Raw genomic sequence first — 14,599 nt, 5'->3', positions numbered from 1 at the left:
ACATCCCAAAGCCCTCCTTATAGCACCACTGCCTAAGCCATCTATTGATAGTCATAATCTTGTCACACCTTTGTTGCCCTTCTCTAGGAACAGGCAAAATCCCACTAAAGATCACCTGAGCCTCAATTTCCTTAAGCGTCCTCCCCAGCCTAACATAGTCTCCCTTAATACTTTCCAGTGAGAATCTAGCCGTATCATTTGTTCCCACATGAAGGATAATTAGGGGATTCTTTCCCGCTCCCTTTAGAATCCTTTTTAACCTCAGGTCTACATCCCGTATCTTAGCACCTGGAAGACAGCACACCCTCCTATTTTCTGGATCAGCTCTGGTTACAGGCCTATCTATTCTTCTCAATAAAGAGTCCCCAATCACATAGACCTGCCTTTTCCTAGTGACAGTGCTATTCTCCAGTCTATCCCCTGTTCCCTCTGGCTGCAAGTTTTTTCCATTCCCATTCTCCCTTGTAATCCTTTTTAACCCATCCTGTATCCTCCTGGGGCTCATATTTGGTGTAATCTCCATTAACTCTTCCCCTTTTCCTATAGGACTAACCGCTCTTCTCTTCTTCCTTGCCCTGTCACCTTCAGTGACTACCTGCTGAGCCCCTTCTTCATTTTCCAACTCTGCAAACCTATTCTGAAGCTCTATTTCTCCTTCACTAGCCCGTCTTTTCCTCTGCCTAGTTCTTTTAGTCACATGCTTCCACTGACCACTTTCCTCACCCAGTCTCCCCTCAAAATTCCCTAGTCCTGCTTCCATCTGCAAGTCTGAGCTTTTCCCTTCAGATACCTCATGTCTTTGCTCCATAATCTGCTCAAACCCCTTCCTAAACTCTACCAGACTTTCCACCTGCATCTCCAAACCTCTGATCTTTTCCTCCATCAGCTCTATCAGACGGCATTTCATGCAGACAAAACTCTTACCAGGTGCCCCCTCCAGGATCATGTACATACCACAGCTTCCACATCCAGTCATCTTCATTGTGTCATCTGCTACATGGGTCACTCCCACTGCCACCTCTGAATCTGTCATAGCCTTCCCACCTAAATCCTGTTAATCTGGGAAACACAAACCACACCAAAACACCACCACCCACAGCAAAACCAAACCCCACACAAGCACCACAAGACAAACTCCGCTTTCAAACTCCCACTCAAACTCCCCTGTTTACAGCTCTGTTTGCTAGCTCCTGTGCTGCTGCAGCTGTCTGTGCTGCTGCCTGACTGGCTGCTACCTTTATAGGACCCCTAGTCAGTGAAGCCCCGCCCCCTAATCAGGGCTCAGCTTCTCTTCCAGCACAAAGCCCCTACAAGCCTCTACACATACAAATACTACCAATACAAAGCCAAACAAACACAAATACCTTCTCCTCCAACAGAACTCCCACTCAAACTCCCCTGTTTACAGCTCTGTTTGCTAGCTCCTGTGCTGCTGCAGCTGTCAGTTCATCCTCTCTCTTCCTGCAGTCCCATCTCATTCACTAAACACCTTCCAACTTCTGCAACAAAGGAGGCTGGGATCCTACAAATAAGTCTCTTAATCTACACTGCCCTGATTCATCCCAAAAGCAGGTCCATTACGTACACAGAATGAGATAGGAGTCCTGTGGAAAAAGTAGTTTGTGATCATGTAATTAAAGATTCTCATAATTCATACACACAAGGGGGGCTGAATCAAGGTTGCACAAGCAACCTTAATTTTGGCTTTTCATAACTTTTGAGCACTTGACTTTGCAACTTTTTTGCGTTAGAAAATGGTGAATTACACATTTCTTATTTACTAAATTTTTTTTTTTTACTTGTGATTTGCGTCAAGCTGCATTTGGATGGAAATTTGAATTCAGTTAACTTCACAAAATAGCATTTTAAAACTGCTTTTTGTTAATGAAATAAAGCTCCTTTAAATGTTCTGGACACAAGAAAAAAAGTAAATTTATCAGAACAGGTTTTGCATTTAAAACTAACTGATTTATCAAACAAAGGCAGTGTTAGCTGTAGTTGGTGTATTGAACTGATTGTTTCTGGTCACTATGACCTACAAGATTATAGATCTAGTAGACCTCATCCTCTCACGCTTGATTTTTATTCATAGATTGGTAGAGGAAAACAAATACCAAATGAACTTGATTGAGAATGAAAAAAGGAAAGGTTGAAGAGTAAGTGCTGTGTTTTAGGGAGGATATCCTGTATTCTTCCTAGAGGTATGAATACCTCCTTTAAGTGCAAAACTAAATTCAACCTTAACTATGGAGCCAAGACTGGTGCTGTGTAACGTAAGCTTTATCATAATTAAATCAGAAAGGTACAACTATCATGAAAAGTTTCTTGCTTTTATTAGAGTTATATTATTCAACATGATACTCCAGTCTTGCCTTGTCACATGCCTGTGGTTATTTGTTTTGTTTTTAAATGATTAATACTTTTCATCTATAACAAAAGAACTATAACTAAACTGCATTCACTTCAGTGCAACTTACTAGTTGACTTTGCCTTCCTCAGAATATTGTTTTCATTAGCTGCAGTTAAAAACAAAACACCTCATTGTACTCAAACTTGCTGATGTGGTACATAATAAAAACCAAATAAAACAAGAAAAACCAAGTTTCGATAAACTGATTATATAAACAGGGAAACTGGGATTGAAAGATGTTTTTTGTTCACTGATTGGCAAAGAAAAACTAGTTTTCCTGCTTTCCCCATAGTGATCAGCTTTTCAAAATTAAAATAAACTCGTTCAAATTTTGAAAATGGTCTTTTTACATCTACCCTAGATACTACAAAATATCAATCCACTTCAACTCGCTAAGCTTTCATTCTCAATTTAAATAACTATAAATTAGTGAGTTTAACCTTAAATTTAATTTTACAACAAATGTAATGTATTTTTAAAAACTAAAATATCCCATTTAAATTCACTTTTTTTAAATAATCCATCCTGAAAGTGGCTGCATGATGATTCCTTTTTAGCACCTATGTTAAGAAACATATAAAAGGAAGAGATCCTCTAAACTACATTTTCAGTCTCAAAGATTAAAAATAAAACTCTGAAACAATATTTGGAATTAAATCAATCTGTTCTCAACTTATTTATTATTTGTATTACTGTAGTACGAAGGAGCCCTAGTCATGGATCAAGATCTTATTGGGCAAGGTGCTGTACAAACAAAAAACAAAAAGATGGTACCTATCAATTACTAAGCATTGAAATACTTGACATTCTACAAAAAGGAAGAACTTTCTGAATCTCAGATGTAATCTTGATTCTCTCCCCTACCATAATCTAACTGCATAATGAATTCCAAAGCCTCCTGTATGATATGTTCCTCTAGGAGTGGGGGACCTTATTTGTAGCCTTAGAACCACTGGTAGAAAAACTGTTAGGTTGTGTTCCTACATCAACCTCAATCCACCAATGGCCACACATTGAACAATGGGAAAACAAAATACTGAATAGCAGCTTATTTGATGAGCAACCTCCATCATCTGCACTGAGTGAGGCTCGGTTCTGTGGAAAAAATGGTATATGACCATATAGAGACCGTACCATAGTGCATATGCACAAAGGGGGAGAGTGAATTAACATTATACGGGCAACTCTAATTCTGCATTTCCTAACTTCTGAGCACTTGACTTTGCAACCTTAATGTTCTTTAAATGTAGGTTTTTTTCCTGTGTAATTTCCTATGTTTTTAAAAAGCAAACTGTAAAACCAGAAATTCCATCATGTGGCATCATATTGCCTTCAACAGGTTTGGAACCTTTAGCTCCACTGTACAGATCTCTGCTACTTGAGCAGACTGAGTAAATGATAGCAGTAATTAAGTTATCCTCTAAATGCCCAGCACTAAAGGTGGATAAGACACCCACTTTGCTAATGGGATTTACAAACAGTTGTTGACAGCAAAGGAATGGGTGAGACTCAGGAATCTTGCATTCCATTCCAGGCTCTAGTAGTCACATACTCTTCAGCCAATTTCTCCTAAGCTTGATCCCTTCTACCCCATCCTCTCCAACCTGTCCCAGTCCTGTCTCTTTTCCACATTTAGCTCCTTGTCCCAGTCTAATTCTCTGAGCCAGTCCCAATCCCGTCTCTTCATCTCAGTCGCAGTCTCCTTGCCCAGCCATTCCACATCCCATCTGCCCCCTACTCCTCAACCCCAGACTCCTTTCCCACCCAGTCCCAATTTTCCTGGTCCTCGTCCAAACTGTATGTTCAACCTCCACATTCCCCATTCCAACTGGCTCCCAGTCTCAATCTCCCTCTCCAGGTGCCTCATCCAATCTCAGTGTTCCCCCACCTCTAGGCTCGGTGTCCCCGTTTCCTTGTGCAGCACTGTAGCTCAGATCTGCATCCCCTCACCCTACCTCACTGAGTCCTAGTTCCAGTATCCTTGCCAGGCCAGTTTCAGTCTCCTACTCTGATCTTCACCCAATCTCGGTCTCCCCCTCCTTACTTTCTGCCAGTCCCCACTCCCTATTTCCCTCCTTGACTCCCAGTTCCTGTCTCCTTGCCCAGCCAGTCCCATTCCCCTTCCCTTGTTTTCCAGCCTCCAGTCCCACCTCCAGGCTCCTTGTCCCAATATACTCCCCCACCCAGGTACAGTTCTTGTCCTCTTGACATTCAAATCAGGCAACTTCCTCATGGGCACTGTCTGGTTCCAGTAGGGAATGAGCCATTTTAAATTAATACACCTAACCTTCCATACTTCGTTATTGATATATACACCAATTTCAAATACAACGTATAAGAGGCAAATAACATGAAATCCATGCACTGAAAGACAACCTGAAACACATATTTTACAAAAAGTCAAACAATTTTATAATGTATAAGCTTTGAGCTTTATAAATGCTTCAAATAATCAAGAATAGGAACACTGAGCAAATTTGTCAATGAAAACGTAACTTTTTCTCCTCTTTCTTCCAAGTACATAGTTTTCATACCCAACAGAGAACACCAGCTGCTAGTTGGTGAGACACTCCAGCATGCATATTTTGCTAGCAATGTCATCCCTATCACCCACCCCCCCACTAAAAACTTGAGATGACCTACTGATATAAAAATAAGTACTTTAATGGTTAACTCCCTGATTTAAATCACTTTTTATGGTTTGTCAAGTTTAAAGATATTAGAACTTTAGAGAAATATGTAATATTTAAAAAAGAGGGACTCTTAGTAGTAGAATGAAATAGTAGGAGTGATAACACCAGCAGTGTACATACTTTGGTACCATACCAAGTAGAATCTGGTGGTCTGAAAGTTGTAGACCTGAATTAAATGGGGGGGCGGGTGGAGGGAGTTTTTAAATGACAAGAGACTTTAACCTCTTACTCTATTTGGATCATTCTGCATATAGTTCTAGCTTGTTTTAAAGGAGAACTCTGTTTAGAAAGCAAACTTGGAAAACCGTCTTTATACATTAAACCAGGGACAGTCAATAGGTGGACCGTGGGCCAAATCTGGACCACCAGACACTTTTGATTTGACCACAAAATCTTTTTATTAACTAATACAAAAACAACAACAACAACATTTTCTCTGGAGTCTGGACCTTGACTATATTTTGACCAAGAAATTTGGACCTTGACAAAAAGTAATTGATTAATCCTGCATTAAACATTTTATTTACACAGTATTTACCTGCATTCCCTTTGTTATTTTTTTAAATAGTTTTAACTAAGGACTCTATCACACATAGGCCATTTTCTCCTTCTGGTGGATGATGTTCAAGTAATAATTCTGTCTTTGTGACATTAATCTGTAGTCATGAAAATGACTGATAATACAAATTCAACATTATGACTTCAATGCAAGATCAGAAAGGATAAGACAATAGACTATGACGGAGGAAGCCTTTATTTAAATACAAATAGTCAGCAACTGTTTTAAACTGCAGAATCAGTGAGAGGACCATAAGTATTCCTTTTCCTTGCTAGATCTGTGATAAAATTTTCCCGACTTCTAAAATGCATATTTCTGTAAATCAAGGAAGAAGAATGCTTTGCATGCAAGTTCTATAACAAAAATCTAAATGAAAAATAGCTTTTATATCTTATCCCCAATATGTTTGAAATTTATCTCTAGTCTCAAAGTCCTCATTTAAGGAAATGTGATGATACAGAAGTAGGAATTACAAATGGGTTGCTATTTCATTAGAAGGAAAGAGGTGAAAGACTTCAATAGGAATTTTCAGTCTTCTCTGATGTCATGGAATTACATTAAATAGATGTAATTTAGGATGAAGAGAGGGAAAATGGGTGGCTGAGGACATTCAGAGCATATTTAATAAAGGGTGGGATATACAAACCAGATGAAGACCACTCAAAATAACTGCTGGAAGCATTCTTTTGGCCATCCAAAAGATCAAGTACTAGAGATTAGGAGATTTTTTTTTTTTTTTTGTTATTAAAACAATTCGCATGAACAACTGGCAGGATTGGCAGCCCAGAGCCAAATTCCTTCTATGAGTCACAAGTGTGAAGGCTTTTCCATGCTTTTCCACCAATGGGCCTTGATCTTGGCCCACTGGATCCACAACCAAGGAAGAGAAAAGAGAAGTGTCTTAATTTCCTTTAGTCCTCTTTGCCTTTTTAATGAGAACAATGAAAAGGTTGCCAGCTAGTGAGCAATAACTGTTATGATTTTAATATAATATATGATCAGCTGTCCACTAAAAATTAACTATTTCACATATGCTATTGGATGGTAACAACTACAAACCAGATCTGTATTCAAACAGACCTACAAACAAATCATTCCCTCTCTTTCAACATCTTCTCAACCCCTAACATCTCTCCCAAAGAACACCTAGGCCGTATGGAAGCTTTCTGATTTCTCACCAGAGAGCAAATCAATCTCTTTCTGCACGGAAACTTTCTCTGACATTAACAACATAGTAAAACAAAATTAATGAAAAGTTACCACACTACTGTCAAAATTAACCCCAATATCTTGGATAGCTCTGCATCACATCTGATAAATACAGGGCCTTTAACTTCTATGCTGCTGCCTCAAATCCAGCCCAGTTCAGTAGTGAATAGAACACGAAGACGCTTGTGCTTCCCTTATTCTATCTTTTGCAAATATTCTTTTTAAGTTTCCAAGAATGTGCAGTACCATTCATGAGCACTAAGTGATTTTTTAAAAATAGAGTTCCTAATAGAATAGATCACAGAAAACAACCTAGCTTGTGAAATTACTGAAAACTTAAATACACTTTTATGTTGGAGTCACCACCAGATCCGCACTGATACCTGGCCAAAAAAAAAACACCCCACAGCACAGTGGGTCACCCTCATCACATGCCAAACAGCTAATGACATTGTTTTGGGTGTGCTTGTCAGACTGGCTGGCTGCTCTCATTTACTAAGACTTTTCAGACCACAGCAGAAAGTTGAGGCTTGATAAAAGAGGAGGCTGAGACTGTGACTAACAGCAGCATAAAAGACCTACAGGACTACAGGTCGTGTAGTTAAAGAAAAAAAATACTTCCTGACAGCTCATCGCTGGATTTCATACTTTACATACCTCTGTTAATCACAACCCAGGTCAGCTTTGTTTTCTTACTGTCTCAATAAACGATCTGTAGGGCTTTACAACGCGACCAAATGCAAGATGCGGCGCAGGGGAAACGCCACAGGTGCCCCCACGCTTGGCTGCGCAGAGGGAGCAGGGAGGGAGGGAGGAGCCACGCTCCCCCGACTTGGGCTGGAAGTTCAAAGCCAGACTCGCCGGCTGGCTCCTTGCAGCAGCGGAGCTTTCCGCCAGGTCCTTTCCAACCAGATGGTAGACTGCAGGCACCGCCAATCGCATCACACCCCACGGGGCACGGCCAGGGCCGATCCAGCTCCCAGAGCAGGGGCTGGACAGGGCACAACTCTGCCCGCTCCCCCGCTGGAGCCCAGGCTCGCCACCTTCTCCCCGCGACCCGGCCCCATCGCGTGCCCGCGGCCTGCCCCCTTCCCTTCCCCCCGGCGCGGCCCTTACACGGTGACATGGCCAGAGCCGCGCACCACCACCGGGTCGGGCGAGTATTTCAGCAGCTGCTCCTCCAGCGCCCGCTCCTCGTCCTCCTCCTCCTCGTAGATCTCGTCGAAATCCGCCATAGCCGGGCCGCGCTGCGTGTCTGGATAAAGGGCGGGCAGGCGGCCGGGGTCCACCGGCGAGGCTGAGCCGGCGTCGCTGCAGCTCAGCGGCAGGAAGCGCCCGTCATTATCCGGGGAGGGGGAGAAACAACAACATCCGGGCCGGGCCGCGGCGCCAGCGCTAGCTCCGCCCCAGCCGAGGGAACCACAGCAACAGCGCCGCCGCCGCAACCTCGCGAGAGCTTCCTGCGCGCGGCCCCGGCTCTCCTGGGGGCTGCGAGCGCGCGGCTGGGGGCGGCGGTTAGGAACGAGGCGGGAGGGCGGAGGCAGGGAGCGGGGGAGGGGCTGGGTGGAGACGGGGGAAAGCGGGCGGGCGTTTCTCCTGGCTGGGCTAGTTCGGGAAGGGTCAGGGGCCACAGGTGTGGGGAGGGGGCACTAGGGCGGGGGCGGTAATTAGGGCAGCGGGGCAAATGTTGCCTTTGCCCAGTGGTGGGCTTGGGGACTGCTCAGGAGCGTTGGCACTCTGGCCACGCCCCCGGCTGCTCCATCCTCCGCCTCTTCCCCCTGAGGCCCCGCCCCCAGCCAGGTTGGAAGGTGATGGAGCCTGTGGTAGAGTGGGTAGATTTGCCTCTCCTCTCCCGCCCCCTCCGCCCCCACCCTCCCGTTTGGAGCTGGAACAAGCCCCCTCTCCCGTCCCCTGCTACCCCCTGGAGCTGGCCTGAGCCACTCTCCCAAGCCCCCTTGTACCCCACACAGGGCTGGACTGAGCCCCACCTCTCACCCCTCCCCAACCCCTTTTTGGTAAAACTGGGCATTTGTACCATTTGCCCTTGACAACTGGTGATCAGTTGGCAAGAGCAAATGAGACAAATGCCCAGTTTTGCCAAAAAAGTTGGGACACCTGGAGCCAAAATGGAAGGTATGATTACCCTCAGGCAGGGATCCCCAAACTTTTTGGGTTGTGTCCCCACCTTACCTGGTCTGTGCCCCCCTCCCCCTCCCCCCCAGAAGCCAGGAGCTGCTGTGGAGCTGGCAGTGGGGTTGTGGCCAGGAGCAGGGCCAGGAACAAAACCATGGCTGGGGGTGGGCCAGCGTGGGACTGGGGGCAGAACAGGGCTGGGTCGTGCTCCCTCCCCACCTCCTTTGTGGGGGCTGACTCGGGCCCTGCCACACAAACCCCGAAACATTCCTCTGTGCCCCCTAGAGGGCACCCCCCACACTTTGGGGACTACTGCCCTAGGCTGTGGTAAGAGCCACACAGGACCCTGGGCAACTGGGGAGCCTAGGCCCTCCACCTGCCCTGGGTGAAGGACTGGGGAGCCCAGGAGCAGCCCATGTCCCTGCCCTGCAGGGTGTCCCACCCGGGGCAGGTGGATGGTCTAGGGCCTCCTCTTAATCCACCTCTGGAGGTGGGGTGCAGTGCTGAGGGAAGGTGGGGGGAATCCTGTCCACCCTGCTGTGCCCTGATTTCCCATCCCAAGCCCCTCGCTCCACAGAGCATTCCCCTGCTGCCCTGCTGTGCCCTGGTTTGAGGAAGGTGCAATTATGGGGTTCCCAAGTGGGGGTGACAGTTGGAGGTTGACTCATGCCCCAAACCATGAAGGTTCATAGCCATTTAGATATTCCCTCCACCAGGCTCTCAGAAACATACAGATTCTTGGCACTGCACCAAGATGAATAGGTAAAATTGTCACTCATCTCCAACATGCCAGGTCCCCACATGATGCAGGAGAATGGAGCATGCTTTGAAGATGCATCTGAGGATGTCATTACATCAATAAGCCTAAGAAAATAAAAAATCCAAGAGAAACCCCTGCCATTCCTTTCTCTCACTAATTACATCAGGAACATTTAACAGAAATGTGTCTTTTCAAACAACGGCGAGTTCTATGGGCCGGTGGTGCCTGGGCACCAGGAATATTCCTGGCCCGGGGCCCAGCTCCAGCAATGTTTGAGGCTAGGTCTCTCCCTCGGCCCCACCTTCCACACTTCCACTTCCACTCCCACATCCCCCAGGAGATTTAAAACAGCCCGGGGCCCCCACTCATCACCAGCAGCGCAGTGGAGCTGAGCGGCTTCCTGCCTGCTCACTCCACGTGACTGCTGGCCCTTCCCTGTGGCCCCTGGGTGGGGTGGGTCTGTGTCTGTCTACGCATGCTGCTCCCGCCCCAAGCACCCCTATGGCTAATAGGAAGCTGCGGGGACAGTGACTGGGGGTAGCAGCATGCAGAGGCCCCCCGGCCCGCCCAGGTAAGCACCGCAACTCCTCCACCCCCTCCCAGAGCCTGCACTCCCACCTCCTTCCCACACACCACCTCCCATCCCCACACTCCCTCCCAAATCCTGCACCCCCACCCCCAGTCCAGAGCCTGCACCGAAACTGCCTCCCAGAGCCTGCACCCCTCAGCCCCTCCTGCACCCCCACCCTCTGCCCCAGCCTGGAGCCTGCACCCAGCACCTAAATTACTTCCCAGAGCCTGCACCCCCACCCCTTTCCCACATAACCCCTCCTGCCCCCAAACTCCCTCCCAGAGCCTGCACCTCCGCACTCCCTCCTAGAGCCTACATCCAAACTACCCCTCCACAGCCTGCACCCCTCACGCCCTCCTGCACCCCCTGCCCCAGTCTAGAACCTGCACCCCAGACCTCCCCCCTGACCCAAACTCCCTCCCAGAGCCCAACCTCTCACCCCTTCTGCATCCAAACTCCCTCCCAGAGTCTGCACCCCTCCTGCACCCCAATCCCCTGCCCCAGCCCAGGGCCTGCACCCCAGACCTCCTCGCCCACCCAAACTCCCTCCCAGAGCTTTAGGCAGGTGGGAGGTGGAGTTTGGAGGAGCAGGCTCTGGAAGTTCTGGGCACCATCAAAATTTCTACAAACCTGCCGCCCCTGACAAAGCCTGTTGCAATATGCAAATGACTTGTATAACTGGTCAGACACCAACAGTGTCAGAAGTGACAGACAGTAAAAGAAAAAAAATCTTACTGCCGCTGTATATGCTTACAGAACCCATAATATGGATCATCATTACTTAAGCAGGAGAGCTAACAGAAAGCAGAAACAAGCAAAGGTGGTAAAAGAAGTTGCTTTGCTACAAAAGATACTGACAATAAATCAATACTTCAAGGAGAGAGAGAAAGGAGAAACAGCGGACAAAGACGACAAGGTTGGTTCAGAAGACACTCTTGTTGGCAGTGGAGGCCTTGGCCTTCAGGAGGAAAGTACAGATTGGGATCTACGGGAAGCAGGCAAGCTGGTACTGAGTTATGGTGATCAGACAAATGCCATACAAGCAAATAAATTTAGCCTTGATCCTGCATTGTGGAGTAACATTGATGAAAGTTTTAGGAGGTTTTGGATTGCTATGGATTCAGTTGCTTGTTAAAGTAAAAACATTAAAAAATTATCTGCTTCTGCTCAGGTGGTTCGAGGGAAGACGCGTTTGCTGCCTGAAGATCTCTTCTCGGCTGCACAAAGGTGAATCTGTTACAGAACACGGGCTTATTTATTCACCATCTTCTGGAAATGTTTACTGCTTTGCCTGCAAACTTCTTTCAACCAAAACCCATGCCTTTATTGAAGGATTCAGTGATTGGAAACACTCTGAATGTCTTTCTGAACATGAGAAAAGCTTGGACCACTGAAATTGTATGCTGGCATGGATACGGCATGCAAAGGCAACAGGTAGAGTTGATCCAGGCCTCGCTCAGCAGTTTCAGACAGAGAGTCAGTACTGGAGAGATGTCTTTAAGTATGTTGTATCAGTTATTAAGTTCTTAAGTGAGTGCGGACCCACTTTCCGTGGCCACGATGAGCTGTTAGGTTCACCACATTATGGTAATTATTTGGGGATTTTGGTGCTAATTGCTCAATTTGATCCATTTTTGGCAGGTCATATCGCTAAATTGGGACAGAAGAGTAAAGGCAGTACCTCTTATCTGTCATTGACTACTTGTGAAGAATTCATTGATTTGATGGGCCAGAAAGTTAAAACAAAATAGTTGCAGCACTTCAACAAGCCAAATATTTTTCTGTTATTGTGGATTCAACACAGTTGATGTTGCATGTTGATCAGCTCACTTTTGTATGCAGATTTGTCAAGTCAGAGGGACAAATTGTAGAATGATTCATTGGATTTGAGCTGCTAGAGACTTATACAGGTGCAAGCCTCGCTGACTGTGTACTTGCAATGACAAACAGCTTGTGTTTGGACAAATCTAATTGCCGTGGACAAACATGACAATGTCAGCAATATGTTGGGATGATATAATGGTCTGCAGGCACATCTAAATCGACTAAACCCTCTTATTGTCTACATTTTGTGTGCTGCTCATTCTTTAAATTTAGTGGGAGTCAACAGTATTAACAACCGTTGTTCAAATGCAGTTAATTTTTTCTGGTTTCTGCAGTTACTTTGTTTTCTGTTCAGCCTCTATATATCAATGGAAACAGGTTTTCCATGATGCTAGGAGCCACTCATTCTTGACAGTCAAAAGTCTGTCTGACACATGATGAAGCAGTTGGGCAGATTCTACAAGGGCCCTGTATCAGAACTATAATACAATTCAACATGCCCTAGAAAGCATGTCAAAAGATGTGAACTAGTAACTTGACACCCAACTGGAAGCGGCTTCCCTTCAGAGCAAAATGGAACATCTGGAAACTGTCTTTATGGCACAATTTTGGGACATCATTCTTCAACAGTTTAAAATGACCAGCTTGCAGTTACAGAAAAGTGACATCGACCTGAATACAGCAGTTCACTTACTGCAATTACTACAATCATTTGTGGCTTCTCTATGAGATTAATTCGAAATTTTTGAAAATGCTGCTACAAACACATGCAAGACTCTTTCATAGAATTATCAAACTGATCTGAGTTGTTACTGAAAACAAAAACAGTTAGCAGATGAATTGGGAGGACCTGAGGTTTTACTTGAGGGAAGTCAAAAGTTTCACACAGAGACTTTTTATGTAGCTTGTCTTCATCACCGACAAGATGCCTGTAAGTTGTTGAATGACAACTTTGGAGTACTATTTGAAAACAACTTGCTGGACATTTCTAACATTCACAGGCATGCTGCAGTTTACCCGAATGACTTGGAACAAAATTTTCCTGATGGACTCATACAATTCAAATTCTTTGTATAGGATGAGCCTGACAAATCTCCAGCCCATTTGCTGCAAATTTTAAAGCAAAGCGGCCTTCAGTCAACATTCCCTAATACGTATCTTTCTCTCAGAAGTTTCATACCCTACCAGTTACAAATTGTGAAGGAGAACGTACTGTTTCCAAGATGGCAAGGATAAAAAACGAACTGAGATCAACAATGCATCAAAGGCGTCTGAATGCCTTGTCTCTAATGGCAGTTGAGTGAGAACTGGTTTGACAAATGGACTTTGACATTATACCTGATTTTTTCCTCCCTCAAAACTCAGAAGCAAGCAATCATTTAAAAGGAGACTGTACATTCTTATGATATGTTTTGTATGTTTGTTTTTGGGTACACAATGTGATAGTATTATTAAAATGTAAATGTAATGGGTACATTAAAGAGAGACATTTATAGTATATTACTTGTAGCACATTTTTTCCATTGCTATGTACTGATGTTACTGGGAATGATACGCAATGAAAGTCTGGCTGTAATTAGTTTCCTAAGCTACTCTCTGTTCAATAGATGGGATACAAGTCACAGAATCAAAATGACGCCAACACATAATCTCTTTAAAAGAAATGTGAAATGTTAAGGGCATGCATGGAGTCTTTGTATTATTGTATTTTGATACATTTGTGTTTCTAATGGGGTGGAGGGATCCCAGGTGTTTTGTGCCCAGGGCCCCAATAAATCTTAATCGGCCTCTGCCCATGCCCTTTAGCTATCTATAGCAACCTTGGGACCATTTCATCACCCACATGGCAACATTGATACGAGGCCTTTTTTTAAGCACCATTTTTTCTTTTAAAGGTGAATGGCCCAGTTTGCACCCTTCTTTTTGTTCTTTATGAGTTATGAAGCAGGGCAGGGGGTTTCCTGTTTCTTTTTTACCTTAAAATATTAAGTTTTTTGTTTATTAAGTTTATTAAGTCTTCACTGGTTTTGCTGGAGTTCTTGTTGGAGGAGCAGAGAAATGGAAATGAAGCTTTGTTAGCCATCATTTAGCAGCCTTCTGCTTCAACTCTAAACAATGAGAACTTTTCTCCCAACTTTTTACTCAGGTTTTGAATTAAATAGTTGCCTTAAAAAAAGCAAACGAAATACAATTTGACAGAAAATCTCTTCCATACTCTGTTATTTAGATTTCACTTTCTTGGTACTGGTGATGTCATCATCTTACCAGTTCTTCAATACTACATAGTGTCTTCCAGGAAGAACACTAGTGATAAAACTTGCATTTATAATGTGCTTAAAAAAAATCCAAACAATGAGAAGACCTTCCCCATTCCCCACAACATTTAGGACTCTATACATTTGTTGTTTTTTTGTTTTTAAAAAAAGCTTTTGGTTTTTCC

At 44.7% G+C, this 14,599-nt stretch overlaps 1 protein-coding gene and 1 long non-coding RNA gene across 3 annotated transcripts in view; one reads left to right on the top strand and one right to left on the bottom strand.

Annotated features, from left to right (window-relative positions):
• CHIC2 (cysteine rich hydrophobic domain 2) overlaps window positions 1-8,314 on the bottom strand; it is a 38,780-nt gene extending 30,466 nt beyond the window's left edge. The window contains exon 1 of one of the 2 annotated variants that reach the window (XM_073342022.2): window positions 7,988-8,314. In XM_073342022.2, the coding sequence (XP_073198123.1) occupies window positions 7,988-8,106 (119 nt within the window). In that variant the 5' untranslated portion in view covers window positions 8,107-8,314. The remainder of the gene's footprint in view (window positions 1-7,987) is intronic. The other variant, XM_073342021.2, reaches the window with a different exon arrangement.
• A 1,982-nt stretch (window positions 8,315-10,296) lies between these two features.
• On the top strand, window positions 10,297-12,447 carry LOC144930504 (uncharacterized). The gene is made up of 4 exons (XR_013635721.1): window positions 10,297-10,335; window positions 11,092-11,251; window positions 11,507-11,562; window positions 11,977-12,447. It is a non-coding gene; the product is annotated as an uncharacterized LOC144930504 (long non-coding RNA).
• The last annotated feature ends 2,152 nt before the right edge of the window (window positions 12,448-14,599 follow it).

Source organism: Lepidochelys kempii, chromosome 4 (assembly GCF_965140285.1).
Source record: "Lepidochelys kempii isolate rLepKem1 chromosome 4, rLepKem1.hap1, whole genome shotgun sequence".
Taxonomy (NCBI): domain Eukaryota; kingdom Metazoa; phylum Chordata; order Testudines; family Cheloniidae; genus Lepidochelys; species Lepidochelys kempii.
Note: the sequence above shows the minus strand (reverse complement) of the source record. Positions and strands in the feature narration are given on the sequence as shown.